Genomic DNA, 12,435 nt, shown 5'->3' with positions numbered 1-12,435 from the left:
GCTCGAGTCCTGCGTATTTCTCTCTCAGGGAATTGGGTCCAGCCCCCGCCTTAGCGCAGGGCAGGTGAAAAACGGTCGCGCAGTTTGAAATTAACGCTGTCGGGAGGAGCTTAAAGCACAGTCCTAAAGTCCAGCCCTCTCAACCCGGGAGGTGGTCCCCGCCGCAAAGCCTCTGATAATCCGTGCCTCCCGCGCCCCGCCCCTGATCTCCCGCCAGAATAATCTTAGCAGCCTCCCCTCTGCGATTTCCCTCCCATAACTCTCCCCCCGCGCTGAGGACTGACTCGGCCCCTTCCGGAAACACCCGAAGCGATTCCTAGTCAACACGTTACACTTCTCGCTCCACCAACCTATTTCTGACCAACGTTTTTGGGAGTCGACCCCTCGGGTTCAAGAGAGGTCTTTGGAAAGAGTGGTCTGAGAGGGGCACGCCTTCTTAGCTCCCAATTCTCCCCAACCACGTTTCTCTTCACTCCCTCACCCCTGGCGTTTGGAGGCACCCACTTCTAGGGGCGAGAAGTGGGCGGAGCCCGGTTTTGGCGCCAGGCGCTGCTGCTGCGAAGCAGAAACGCCTCCGTCTAGAAGATCAGTTACTGTCCTCGCCTCTACTTCCCTTTCCCTCCCCTCCGGGGACCACCAGGCGCCACTCCTCGAACGGTAAGTGCCGCGCCGCCGCAGCCTTCCACCTGCCCCGGGCTCGGGTTCCCGGCGGGCTCGGCGCACGGCCCCTCCCCCCGCCGGACGCGCGCACCCGCCCGCCTCGCCCCGCCCCTCGCGGCCGCCCGGCGTGGGCGGTGCCACCACCACCCCCCCTCCAGCGGCTGCCCGGCGCGCAGCTCCCCAGCCCCCTCCCCCTCGGATGTGGCTGGAGCTTGAGGCGCGCAGGGCCGGAGACGCCGCAGACCCGGGACCCGGAGCAGCTCGGAGGCGGTGAAGTCGGTGTCTTTCTTTCTCTCTCTCTCTCTACTCGGTGGTGGTGCCTAAAATACCACCTGCGCCCCAGGGATCCCCGCCACCCAGCTCCCCGCTTTCCGCCCTTCCCCACCCGACCCCGAGTGGGGAGCTGGCGGGAAGCAGCGGTGAGTCTAGCGGAGACCCCGCGGCGGGCCTGGCGCTGAGCCGGCGCCGGGAGTTAGTGGTGGGGAAGCGGGAGAGCGAGACTGTGCTAGAGAGGGTAGAGAGCCGTGGCGACAGCCGCCTTATTTCTAGACAAAGCGCATTTCCTTTTCCCCTCCCCCATCCGCGATCAAGATGAGGGGCCCTCCTCCCCCTCACGGCCTCGGTCGGCGACTGGGGCCTCTAGTGAGGGCGGTGCGTTCTCCCGCATCAGCCCGGCCCGCTGTTCCGAGGCTGCGGCGGGCGCTCCGTTACGTGGCTACCGCCGGGTTGGAAACAACGCGGGCCCGGTGGTGCAGTGCCCTTGAGCCCCCGGGCCGCGGCCTTTGTTTCTCCCCGCGGATGGGCTGACCACGAGGCTCGCGCTCCTGGGTGGGGGGCAGGGGCCGAGTGTTTAGGCCTAGCTAAGCAGGGTGCGGCTTATGGGGAGCGGATAGAAGAGGTGGTTTGTTTTTTGAAAGTGGCACGAAATGGGACTGAAGCGTCTCGATATGGTGTTTTTCCTTTTTCAGTTTTTAAACTAGTGACTAGAAAGGGGCAGGGTTTCTAAGAAACCAAGTTGGGGTTATATAGGCGCCTCTTTGGACTGTTAAAAGGTCTAAAGGGAAAATTCACAATAATTTGTCATTGTGATTGGGTGGTCACGTCGAATTTGAACCAAATTATTTAGCCATTTTCTTTAAAAGCCTGGGTATGACATAAATTGGATTTAAATTGGGGAAAAAATTGTGCTCTTTTTTCTCTTTGTAAAACTACCTCAGATGTTAGCGTACTCAATAAGGTTTTCTAGACCCACCTGGTTAGAGCACTGATGTACTCAGCAAGCATAGATCCCTAATAACGCAGGATCTCAAACCTGCATCTCTGGATTTGAGTACAAGTTTTATAGTATACGATACATAGGTGGGGGTTGGAATCCAAACAAAACTTTGTGTTTAGCTACCTTTTTTTCTGTCATGCAAACTTCTTAACTGTCATGCATTTTTCTAGTAATAGCTCTTCAAGTCTGCAATAAAAAATGGCCTCCAATAAAACTACATTGGTAAGTTAATGAAAACCTAAAATATGTAAGGATCTAACTCAAATTTTTTTCCCAAAAATTGTAACTCTGCATCTCTGTAGTTGAGATATTTACATCCTCATGTATTTCCCAGTCCCCTCTCCCCCCAGTGTTGTAATGGGGAGAGTTAGAGGCAAAAACGAAATCATTACATTGAGATACTTACTGACTAGGCTTAATAGTGTCTTAATCCAATTAGTGAAACCTAATCTTGGGAGGATAGCACAATGACTTTTTAAAATACTCTTAAAAGTATTTTTATCTTGAAATAAAAATCAACCTTTGCAACATGGAAGGAGCATTACCAGACAATGCTGTAAAGCCCTTGCTGTTTGGCATCCTAACTCACCCTATAATGAATTCTAGAGAAACCAGTAGTTTTCAGTATTGCTTAGTTTAAAGAACAGGTACCTTATACACCTAGATTGGAACAAAGGTCGTTCAATTACTTTGCTCATGTTGTCCCGTTTCAAATTTATTCTAAAATACATAAACCCCTTAAATTCAAATCATTGCCATTTTTTAAAAAATACAAAATAAAATCAAATCTGTGTCCAGGAAGACTAGATCTGGATCTTTTGAGCAATTAAGTTATTTCTCCACTTTCTTAAACCCTAAGTTTGCGTTCTTAACACTTTTATTAAAAGTTCTGTGAATATGTAAAGACTTAACGTATGTTCAGCCATATCAAGTTAGATTTTTTGAAAACATTGAAATACATAAAAATTGTGAAATTCAAAGTTAATGTTCTCACAGTAATTCTAACACATTTCACCAATAATTGCAATCATATTAAAGGTCAGTATTAACTCTAAATAAAGCAAAAGATTTGGGTTTTGGTTTGTATATTCTCCCCTTGGGTTTCACATTAAAGACAAGTTTGGTTTTCAGTTTTTGCAATGATAAAGTTGCACATTTTACTCAAATATCCTGGGAAACATTGAAATAAGAAACAAAGTCTGTGGCACAGATGATTCCCAGCAAAGCCATCAGTGGAAAATGCACAAAGCATCTTCTGTGCTCCCTCAGGATTGAACTGTACTTCAAATTTCATAAGCAGTAAACCAAAGTGTAGATGATTGAATTGACTATATGGTTACCTGTGACCTTCAGGTATTGGAAGAAGGAACTAGCTGTCCCTGAGGCTTTGAGGATGAATAGAGATACAGAAAGCAAACATAGATGCTTCTGTTGCTTTGGCAGACAGTTTTGATAGTCTTCAGTGTCCATAACTGAGTGACACTTAAATATCTGGTCCTTTGTTAAAGGATCATAAATTGACAACTTTGAAAGTTTTTCTTAACTACCTTTGAATTTTGAGAGGTGAGATGTGTTAGTTTAGGTGGGAAAGTGGGTGACTTTTCTTTTGAAAAGAAAAAGGTGAACACTTGTAACTAGCTTGTGAGTGCCATGGTAAATACTTCATATTTTTGTGCTAAGGTTTTTTAATCTTCATGTTTATTCTTTTCACTTTGTGTTTATTTTTGTTATTCTTTTTATTCTATGAATCTCTTACTTTCATGAACATAGTTAATTTGTTTATCACTTAGGATCAGCATCAAATAGGCTTTCATCTACAACAGTTTTTCTTTTCTCCTGCTACCATTCCTTGTACTATACAGAAGGGAAGAGCTCTCTGACTGGTTGCAATACCCAAGTGTCTTGGCTAATGAAAATTATAAGAAGAAAGAAAATTGTAAGGCCTAACTTGGAGATGGTATCCAACAAAATCAGATGTTTGCTGGGTTATTTTAAATTCTAGAGAGTTTTTACATTTTATAAGTGTGTAACCTCTCAATAATTACATAATTTTAATGTCCTTTTGCAATATTGAGTCACTGTTGTTACTTTTCTGCTTGTATGATTTTAATGACTAGGCAATTGAGATTTTTTTTAATAACGCCACTGAAATTTTAAAATTAACAGAGATATCCCCCCCTTAGTCTCTTCTAATTAGCCATTACAGGTTTTTATCTGCTTTCAATTCATAGCATGACTTACTGGGAAATACTGATTTTAGCTTGGTCTTTTGGTTTTTCTCATAGTGTTAATACAAAAAAGAAAAAACTAATCTAAGAATTTGTTTATAAAGTGAATTTCCTGGGCTACCTTTTAACACTTGAGAAACCAAGAAGGAAGGATTTTACATTAGAGAATTAAAATCCAGTATTTTGGCCTCTTCAAGTAACAACATTATAATTTTTTTCCATGTGATCTATAATAACATATACAGACATTATGGAACAATAATAGTGTCCTTTTTAACCTATTAATGGTCTTCTTAGTTCACTCTACAGTTGATGTCAGGATTCTGCACTTACCTCTTTCTGTATAATTGAGACTTTTGACATTGGTATTGAGTATTGAGAAATTGGTATTGGTATTGAGAAATAGGATTGTTAGTGTTTGGAGGCTATAGTTTTTTAATGGGACTATGGTTCACTTAATAAGGTCTCTTATTAGTATTTATTCTCTTTGTACCATTGTCTAATACTTTCTAGTAGTTTGTTGCTGTGTTGTAGTTAAAATGAGTGCAAACTCTAATGAATAAATTTGGTCTGGTAGACAGGTAAGGCATTAGATTTGGAAAAGATCAACAGTATTTTCCACATAGTGTTTTTGATTATTTTTATTATTTCAGCCATGAGGACGGGTGATAGGTTTGAGCTAAAATGGAATTAAGTATTCTTTTTGATTATTGACTTTTATCTTTTCAGAATGTGTCTGCCCTGGGATATAGAAGTAAAAATATAGATGTCAGATACAATGATAATGTAAATAATTTAGCCTTTAAACTATACTAAAAAATGAAAAAAGATGTTTCGTAAGTCTTCTTTGTTTTATTTTAGCAAAAAATGGGAAAGAAACAGAATGGAAAGAGTAAAAAAGTAGAAGAGGCAGAGCCTGAAGAATTTGTGGTGGAAAAAGTACTGGACCGACGTGTAGTGAATGGGAAGGTGGAGTATTTCCTGAAGTGGAAGGGTTTTACAGAGTAAGAAACCTGGTGCTTTTATTATATGTTTAACTACTGCATCAAAGTGACATTTAAAATTTGCTTTTAGTCTGGGTTTTTAAAATTCGTTTTCTCATAGATTTCTTTAGATGTAAAGACACCTTTAATCCAAGATACTTTGAGATCTGTTTTAAAAGTCACATCTTGTACCCCTGGGACAAAAAATACATTACATGTTAATTTAAAAAATTTTTAAAAAATAATAAAAAGCCATGTTTTTAGCCTACAGTCATAACCAATCAGATTTGAAATTAGTTGATTACCTTGAAGAATCAAATTTATAAGAGTGCAGTTTATTATATAATGCATTTTAGTGTAGTTAGATATTGTACTAATTAGAATATCTAATGGACATTGTTTTTTTACATACAGAGGACACGAAAATATTGAAGCTATATATAAAGTAGACTGGTGGGTGTTGAACAGAAGTGCTTATCATCCATGACTTAGACTAGGTAGTAGGTTTACCGTATGCTAATCTCCTAAGAAGTGGTGTGGGCATTTTTTAAGCTCTTTAGTTCTTTATGTTCCTTGTTACTAACTGCTCTTACAATTATAATGTTAGCTGTATTGTGCATAACTCATGCAGAAATTCCAGTCTTATACTTAACATTTATCATGTGCTAAATCTACTTTGATTTTTCTGCCTTGTACCACAAAAACAGCAAGGCTCTGTGGTCAGTGACTTATTGAAAACAGATAGGTAGAAATAGACAACAGTTTTCTGAGCATGGCAGAGATGGGAGAGTGTGCTAGTCAAATATTTAGGCTTTGAATATCTGTTACCTACTACATGCCCCACCATTTACATTTAAAGATGTCTCCATAGCAATTTGGGGATTACAAGTTGAGTGGAAGTTTTAAGATTCTTTATTTTATCCTTCTAATATTCTTAGTTGAGCTTAAATACAGTATAAGTTCATAATTTGCCACTAGAAAAATTTCCTACAGATAGCAGAACAAAGCAAAATAAGTCCTGAACTATTCTAAAATTAGATTTAGCTAGTATGCCAAAAAATTGATAACCATCATATGATAGGCTTTTTTGTTGTTTGTTTTGGAATCTCATGAGACATTAAACGCTATTTGTCTCTGTTTAGCCCATAAAATGTTGAGGAACTTAACTCTTTTTCTCAAACTTAAGGCCATTAGTATGGCTAAGAACCTACTATCTGCAGTACAATGTAGGTAATATAGAAGTCTATAATGAAAGTAACACTGTAAAATGGAGGCTCTGCTTCAACTCTTTTGTCCTCTATCCTCTGATTCAGGTTTGCCAGTTTTAGCATCTTAGCATATCAGAATACCCCAGCTGTAACCAGAAGTTAACTACCTTTCTTTTCCATTGTCTCTAAAATGATTAATTTCATTCTATCTTGTTCTGTAAGGGCTTTCTGGATCACAGTACACAAAGTTAGCAAGCCTACAGGGCACCTGGCTGGTTCAGTTAAGTAAAGCATGTAGTTCTTAATCTTGGGAGTAGTGAGTTCGAGCTCCACATTGGGCATAGAGTCTTTTAAAAAAAAGTGAACAAGTACATCGCTAGTGTAGGATTATCTAACATTCACATTTGGTAATTGATACTCATTTTCTTTCCAGTCCCTCTGAAAAACACATGATAATAGTCATCTCAGCATTGTATCAGGGGTTGCCAAACTTTTTCCTTAAAGAATCATGTAGTAAATACTTACGCTTTGTGGGCTGTAGACCTCTTAGAATTACTCAACTTTGCAAATATAGTACAAAAGCAGTAGACAATTCATTAAACAAGCGAGGACAACTTTGTTCTAATGAATGGGCCCTGATTTCCTCTAATTGTCATTTTGAAATTTTTTCCCAATTAAAAATGTGGAAAACATTTTTAGTTGCCCAACATACAAAAGCTGCATTTGACTTTTGGGTTGCCAGCGCCTGCTTTTTATCATTGCCAAATTTGAGTACATAGCAGAAGTTGAAAATACTGCCTCACGTATAGAATGCTTTAGAATTTTTGTGTTTTCAAACATGGTGTTGAAGGTCTCAACTGGAGGCATAATCTAACTGATCTGATAAAGTAATTTGGGGTGGGAATAGGGAATCAACATTTTTCAAAAGCCTTTGCAGAGAAATTCTGAAGTGGATTGTCTGTGTAACTTGGGAAAATAGGAGTTCCAATTCTGCTAGAGCAGGTATAGTTAACTTGGAGGTAATAAAGCCGACTGCCCACTTACTAGAGGCTAAGAAAGTAGACCTAGGAAGTATAAGCAGATTTTCTCAAAAGAATGTGGGGATAGGGAGAAAATGGTAAGCATCTGCAGTATAGCAGACTTTTTTTTTTTCAGATATATGTTAAATGAACATGGATAATGGTGATGAATCATATTTAATTGATTTTTTTTTTTTAACCGAACCCAGTGCTGACAATACTTGGGAACCTGAAGAAAATCTAGATTGTCCAGAGTTAATTGAAGCGTTTCTTAACTCTCAAAAAGCTGGTAAAGAAAAAGATGGTACAAAAAGAAAATCTTTATCTGACAGTGAATCTGATGATAGCAAATCAAAGAAGAAAAGAGATGCTGTAAGTATAAGATATTGCCCAGCAGACTGACTTGGTAAAAAGTTGATGGCTTGATTTTTAGGATGCATTTAAGATTCTTTTAAAATTTCAAATATTTTAAATATTTAAGACAAAAAGGATAGGCATGATCTAGCCTGCATCATATAAATGTTCAGTAATAAGTGCGTACACCACTTACATTGTTGTGCTAGTGTTATTTTGAGTAGATTCATGGATTTGATCCCTGATAAGAGCCATTTCCTGTGATCCAGGACTGGCAGTCTTAAATACAATGAACACAGAGATTATATCATTGCAGTCCCTTACAATATAGTAAAAACAATCCACATGGCACATCCTGATAGACCTTATAGATCCTTATAGACCACAGTGACATTGACCACGAGAACGTGCTTTCACATGTGACCTTTGTTTTTTCAGAATATTGCCAAACAACATTTTGATTTTGAAGTATATAAATCTTTGGTACTAGAAATTTTTAAAACATTTTTTGGTGTGAATTGAGACTGCTGGTTCATTAACTATATGGGTATTTTGATCCAGCCTTGCTTCACTAATGTGTGTGTGGCTTTGGGCAAAACACCTAACTACTTGCTTAAACCCTCAATTCTAAAACTTTGTATTTCCCATGTCTGCTAGCAATTTGGGAAACGGTCTTGATTCTGGATTAGTATTTAGGCTTGGGAACTAAACATAAAATACAGATTTATTGATGAAGTCTTTGGGTTTAAAATTGGATCATTTGAATTAGATGCCAAGTAGTTTACAGATAACCTGTTAAATCTTCATGGCAGGTCTACTAAGATTATAGGTATTATCCCCATTTTCCAGATGAGAAGCAGAGGTTGACTACAAATTTGGTTCTGGATGCTTTAGCAGCCAAAGCAAAAAGGTAACAGTGTTAAGAATCCCTATGCATAAATTGAAAGTCAACCATATATTCAACAGAAGCACTGTTTAGTAACAGTAGTTATCCTACACTGAGCTCTTACAGTGTGCCCAGCAGTGTTCTACATAACTTAATTTGCATTTTTTATACTACAAAATGTCTATGAGACCGATAGTATTGTTTTTCCTGTTTTATAGGTAATGAACCTGAACCACAGAGAGATTAACTTGCCCAAAGCTACACAGTTAGTACAGTTTAGAGTCCTGATTCTAACTAACTCAGGTAATCTGGCTCCAGAACCTGGGATATTGATAGAAAAGTCTGGTAGGGAGAAGGGATTTCTTAATCTAAGCAGTTCTCAAACTTTTTTGTTCTCAGAACTCCTTTAATACTCTAGAATTTTGAGAATGCCAGAGAACTTTTATTTACATGTGTTATGACCATCAATCCTATGTTAGAAATTAAAACAAAGTTCTAAAACATTTATATATTCAGTTAAGGATAAAACCTATCGTATGTTCATAATTTATCATGAAAAATAACTTTAAATGAGAAGAGTGGCATTTTACAGTTTTGCATATCTTTTCAGTGTCTAGCTTAAGACAGTTCTGCTTTTGATTTGCTGTCTTTATGTTGTTTGGTGGAGGCATATGAAAGTACTCCAAAGTCAAAGATAAATGAAAGGGGGGGACCTTGCAGATAAACAGACACCTACTAAAGGTCTCAAGGATGTCCTCAGACCACACTTCAAACCCATGATTTATGCTGGGTATTTTTTAATACTATAATGGAGATTGATGACAATACTGATCAGTCTGACTTTTGAAGTTTACTATTTTGCTATTTGTAGTTTGTGTGTGTTTTAAAAATATGTGGATAATTTAAACAAATTCCTAAAAGTGATTTGAAATACTAACTCGAAAGAATTCATAATTATTGATGAGTTAGCAGAAATAAAGTGATAAATTTGTGTGCCTACATGGTTCTGTTTTTTGATGTATTAGGATAAAAAAAGGTATTTGTTTTCTTGCCTTGAGATTCAGAATACTTTTAGATACCTGGATTTGTCTTTTAGTAGTAAATAAGGGTTCTTTTTCCTGCCATTTCTTTTTCACTTGAAAGCTGTATTTCATGAAAACAAATAGGAAATTAATATTATTAGTTTACAATATGGAAAGTGGGTGAAACATTTATGTAAATAGTCATTTAACATCTTTTAATCAGGCTGATAAACCAAGAGGCTTTGCCAGAGGTCTTGATCCTGAACGAATAATTGGTGCCACAGACAGCAGTGGAGAATTAATGTTTCTCATGAAATGGTAAGTGTGCAGGTGATTGCTATTATATTTTAAAGTGAGAGTAGATTATCTATTTTAATTTGTGAAGCCTCATCTAGAGAAGGTTCTATAGTTTTCCTCATTAGATAGTATATGCTGAAAAGATGATTCTAGGATTTTTGTTTTTTGGGGGTGGGGGGTGGTTGGTTTTGTTTGCTAATGGTGTTTTAAAGCAAAAATTGGTCTGTTTTGGAAAATGTAGTTTTACTGGAACACAGCCACGAATATCACATCCTTCTAAAGCACTTAAATACCTTTTGATTGAATTATGATTTAAGTGAAAGATTCTCAGTTGGCAAAAACAGTTGAGACTTTGGACTGAGCATTTTTTTTTCCCTCACAACAGGAAAGATTCAGATGAGGCAGACTTGGTGCTGGCAAAAGAGGCAAACATGAAGTGTCCTCAAATTGTAATTGCTTTTTATGAAGAGAGACTAACTTGGCATTCTTGTCCAGAAGATGAAGCTCAATAATTGTTTGCATTGCTTTTTATATATATTTATATATATATATAAAATCTGGGTCTTTGTTTTTTGATTTATTAGTGTGAAGAAATAACACTCTAATGAAAATCAAGTTTGATATGTTTGTTTTGAAGTAGTATTGGGGGAGTTGTTGGGGTTTTTGCATCTATAGCACTGGTTACTTTAAACAAATAAAAGCTTTCTGTAGTTGCTTCCTTTATCAGAAAAGAATATTTGAGACCATGATATATTACCCCCTGCATTAGAGAACATTTTCTAAATGTTGGGGGAAATCTTCATAGTCTTTACTCAGTCAGAATTTGTGTTTAACTCCTATATGCCTAAGGACCATTCTGGGTTTTTTGTTTATTTAGGGGTTTTTTGTGTGTATACTTAAAATACATAAGTGGTTTTGTTTTTAACATTCACCAAAACAAAAATAGCATTTTATAACCATGGATAAGCCCATGTTTCTGGGATGCTATCATTTTCAGCATTTTAAGAAATCACTTAAACTGAAGTTTTTCTGAGGCCTTAACCTTTCAAATTTTGTAATTAATTGGACAATTTAAATATAATGTAAACAATTTAAATTGGACAATTTAAAAGCAGCCATATCAGAATCCATATCCTTCTCTACAGCCATATAAACGCAAGTTTATTTGCAAGATCCCTGAAAGGAAAATTTTATCACCACCAACAACCTCCCCACCCAAATGACAAAACTAGACAAGTCCTCTTGTGTTTTACTTAGGTAAGCAAAACTTTAGTTAAATGGACATTTAAAGGTTCCTTCTAGTGAACCATTCCTTTTTAAGAAGTTGAAATTCTCTGTGCTGTATTGACTAAAATGTCATGATTCATCGACTGTCTACAACTTCCTTCATGGAAACTAATCATAATCAGATGGTTAGAGATGTTGGCAGTTTAGCACCTGCTGGAATACATGGGTGGACAGGCTTCTATTATCCAAATTCTTCACCTGCATGTTTTTTCTTTACCCCAGTTCATTCCTGACATGTAGGCTCAGTCTTTTCAGTATTTGAGTTCCTGGTTCAGCAGAAACCAGGAAAAACAGTAACTTTGTAGTCAGAATGTTATCCAACTGTATATTGTTTACTTTATTGTAAATACTGGTAAACAGTGGTCAATAAATAGTTTTATATTCCTTTATGTGATTAGACTTTTTATTAATCTGATTTTCTAGTGGGAGTAGAGACATACCTTAGAATCCTGTTCATGTTTATAAATAACACTAAAGCATTAGAGTACATGTCTTCAATCTTTTGAGCTGAGGAGTTTCAAACTTATTAGCATATGTATTTCCACGAAAATGAAAATTGGTTTCTTGGGGTGCCTAAGAGGAATCTGCTTCATTAAAATGAAATTTTGATACTTAGAATCTAGTTTGTTGATACTGCTGTCTGAAAAACAGGATAGATCCTGTTGTGAGAGACACATCTCTACTAATCTCCAAAATTCATACAGAGAAAAGGAAGTCATTTTGCCGTATATCTAAATATTTAATTATGTTGTGTATCTGAAATTGATAGGTTATATGTCAAATTATACCTCAATTAAAAAACAATTTTTTAAATCCTATCTATACTAGGCTATTTATTACTTATCTCTTTATGTACCTAGCACTGCTCACAACAGTGGGTTCATAAGTGGTATCAAATTCCCTGTTGATATTCCCTATATTAAAATTCAGTAAGGGAATTTGTAGAGACCGTATTGTCCACATACTACTTTTATTACCCCTTATTATGTTGTATGTTTCTTTTTGGTGCTGTAAAAAATTGCTTCAGGTTTAATGGCTTAAAACAGCATAAGTTTACTATCAGTTCTGGAGGTCAGAACTCTAATTTGTCTCTTTGACCTGAAAAGTTATATGCAGGGCCACTGATTCCTTCTCGGGGCTCTAATGGCAAAATCTGTTCCTTGTCTTATTTTCAATAGCATAGTCAGCTGGTGTATAATGGTTCCCCAACTTAAC

The 12,435-nt window shown here is 37.6% G+C and overlaps 1 protein-coding gene across 3 annotated transcripts; it reads left to right on the top strand.

Annotated features, from left to right (window-relative positions):
- Nucleotides 1–348: 348 nt before the first annotated feature.
- On the top strand, nt 349–11,609 carry CBX3 (chromobox 3). 3 transcript variants are annotated; one of them, XM_046020984.1, is made up of 6 exons: nt 798–935; nt 2,107–2,158; nt 5,026–5,168; nt 7,584–7,746; nt 9,860–9,954; nt 10,319–11,609. In XM_046020984.1, exons 2-6 carry the CDS (start codon nt 2,135–2,137, stop codon nt 10,443–10,445), a joined length of 552 nt encoding a protein of 183 aa, XP_045876940.1. In that variant the 5' UTR covers nt 798–935; nt 2,107–2,134; the 3' UTR covers nt 10,446–11,609. The 3 variants fall into 3 exon arrangements, with proteins under 3 accessions (XP_045876942.1, XP_045876940.1, XP_045876941.1); XM_046020985.1 differs by lacking the exon at nt 798–935 and adding an exon at nt 944–1,079; XM_046020986.1 differs by lacking the exons at nt 798–935; nt 2,107–2,158 and adding an exon at nt 349–657.
- The last annotated feature ends 826 nt before the right edge of the window (nt 11,610–12,435 follow it).

The sequence above is a fragment of the Meles meles genome, chromosome 10 (genome assembly GCF_922984935.1).
Source record: "Meles meles chromosome 10, mMelMel3.1 paternal haplotype, whole genome shotgun sequence".
Lineage (NCBI taxonomy): Eukaryota > Metazoa > Chordata > Mammalia > Carnivora > Mustelidae > Meles > Meles meles.
Note: the sequence above shows the minus strand (reverse complement) of the source record. Positions and strands in the feature narration are given on the sequence as shown.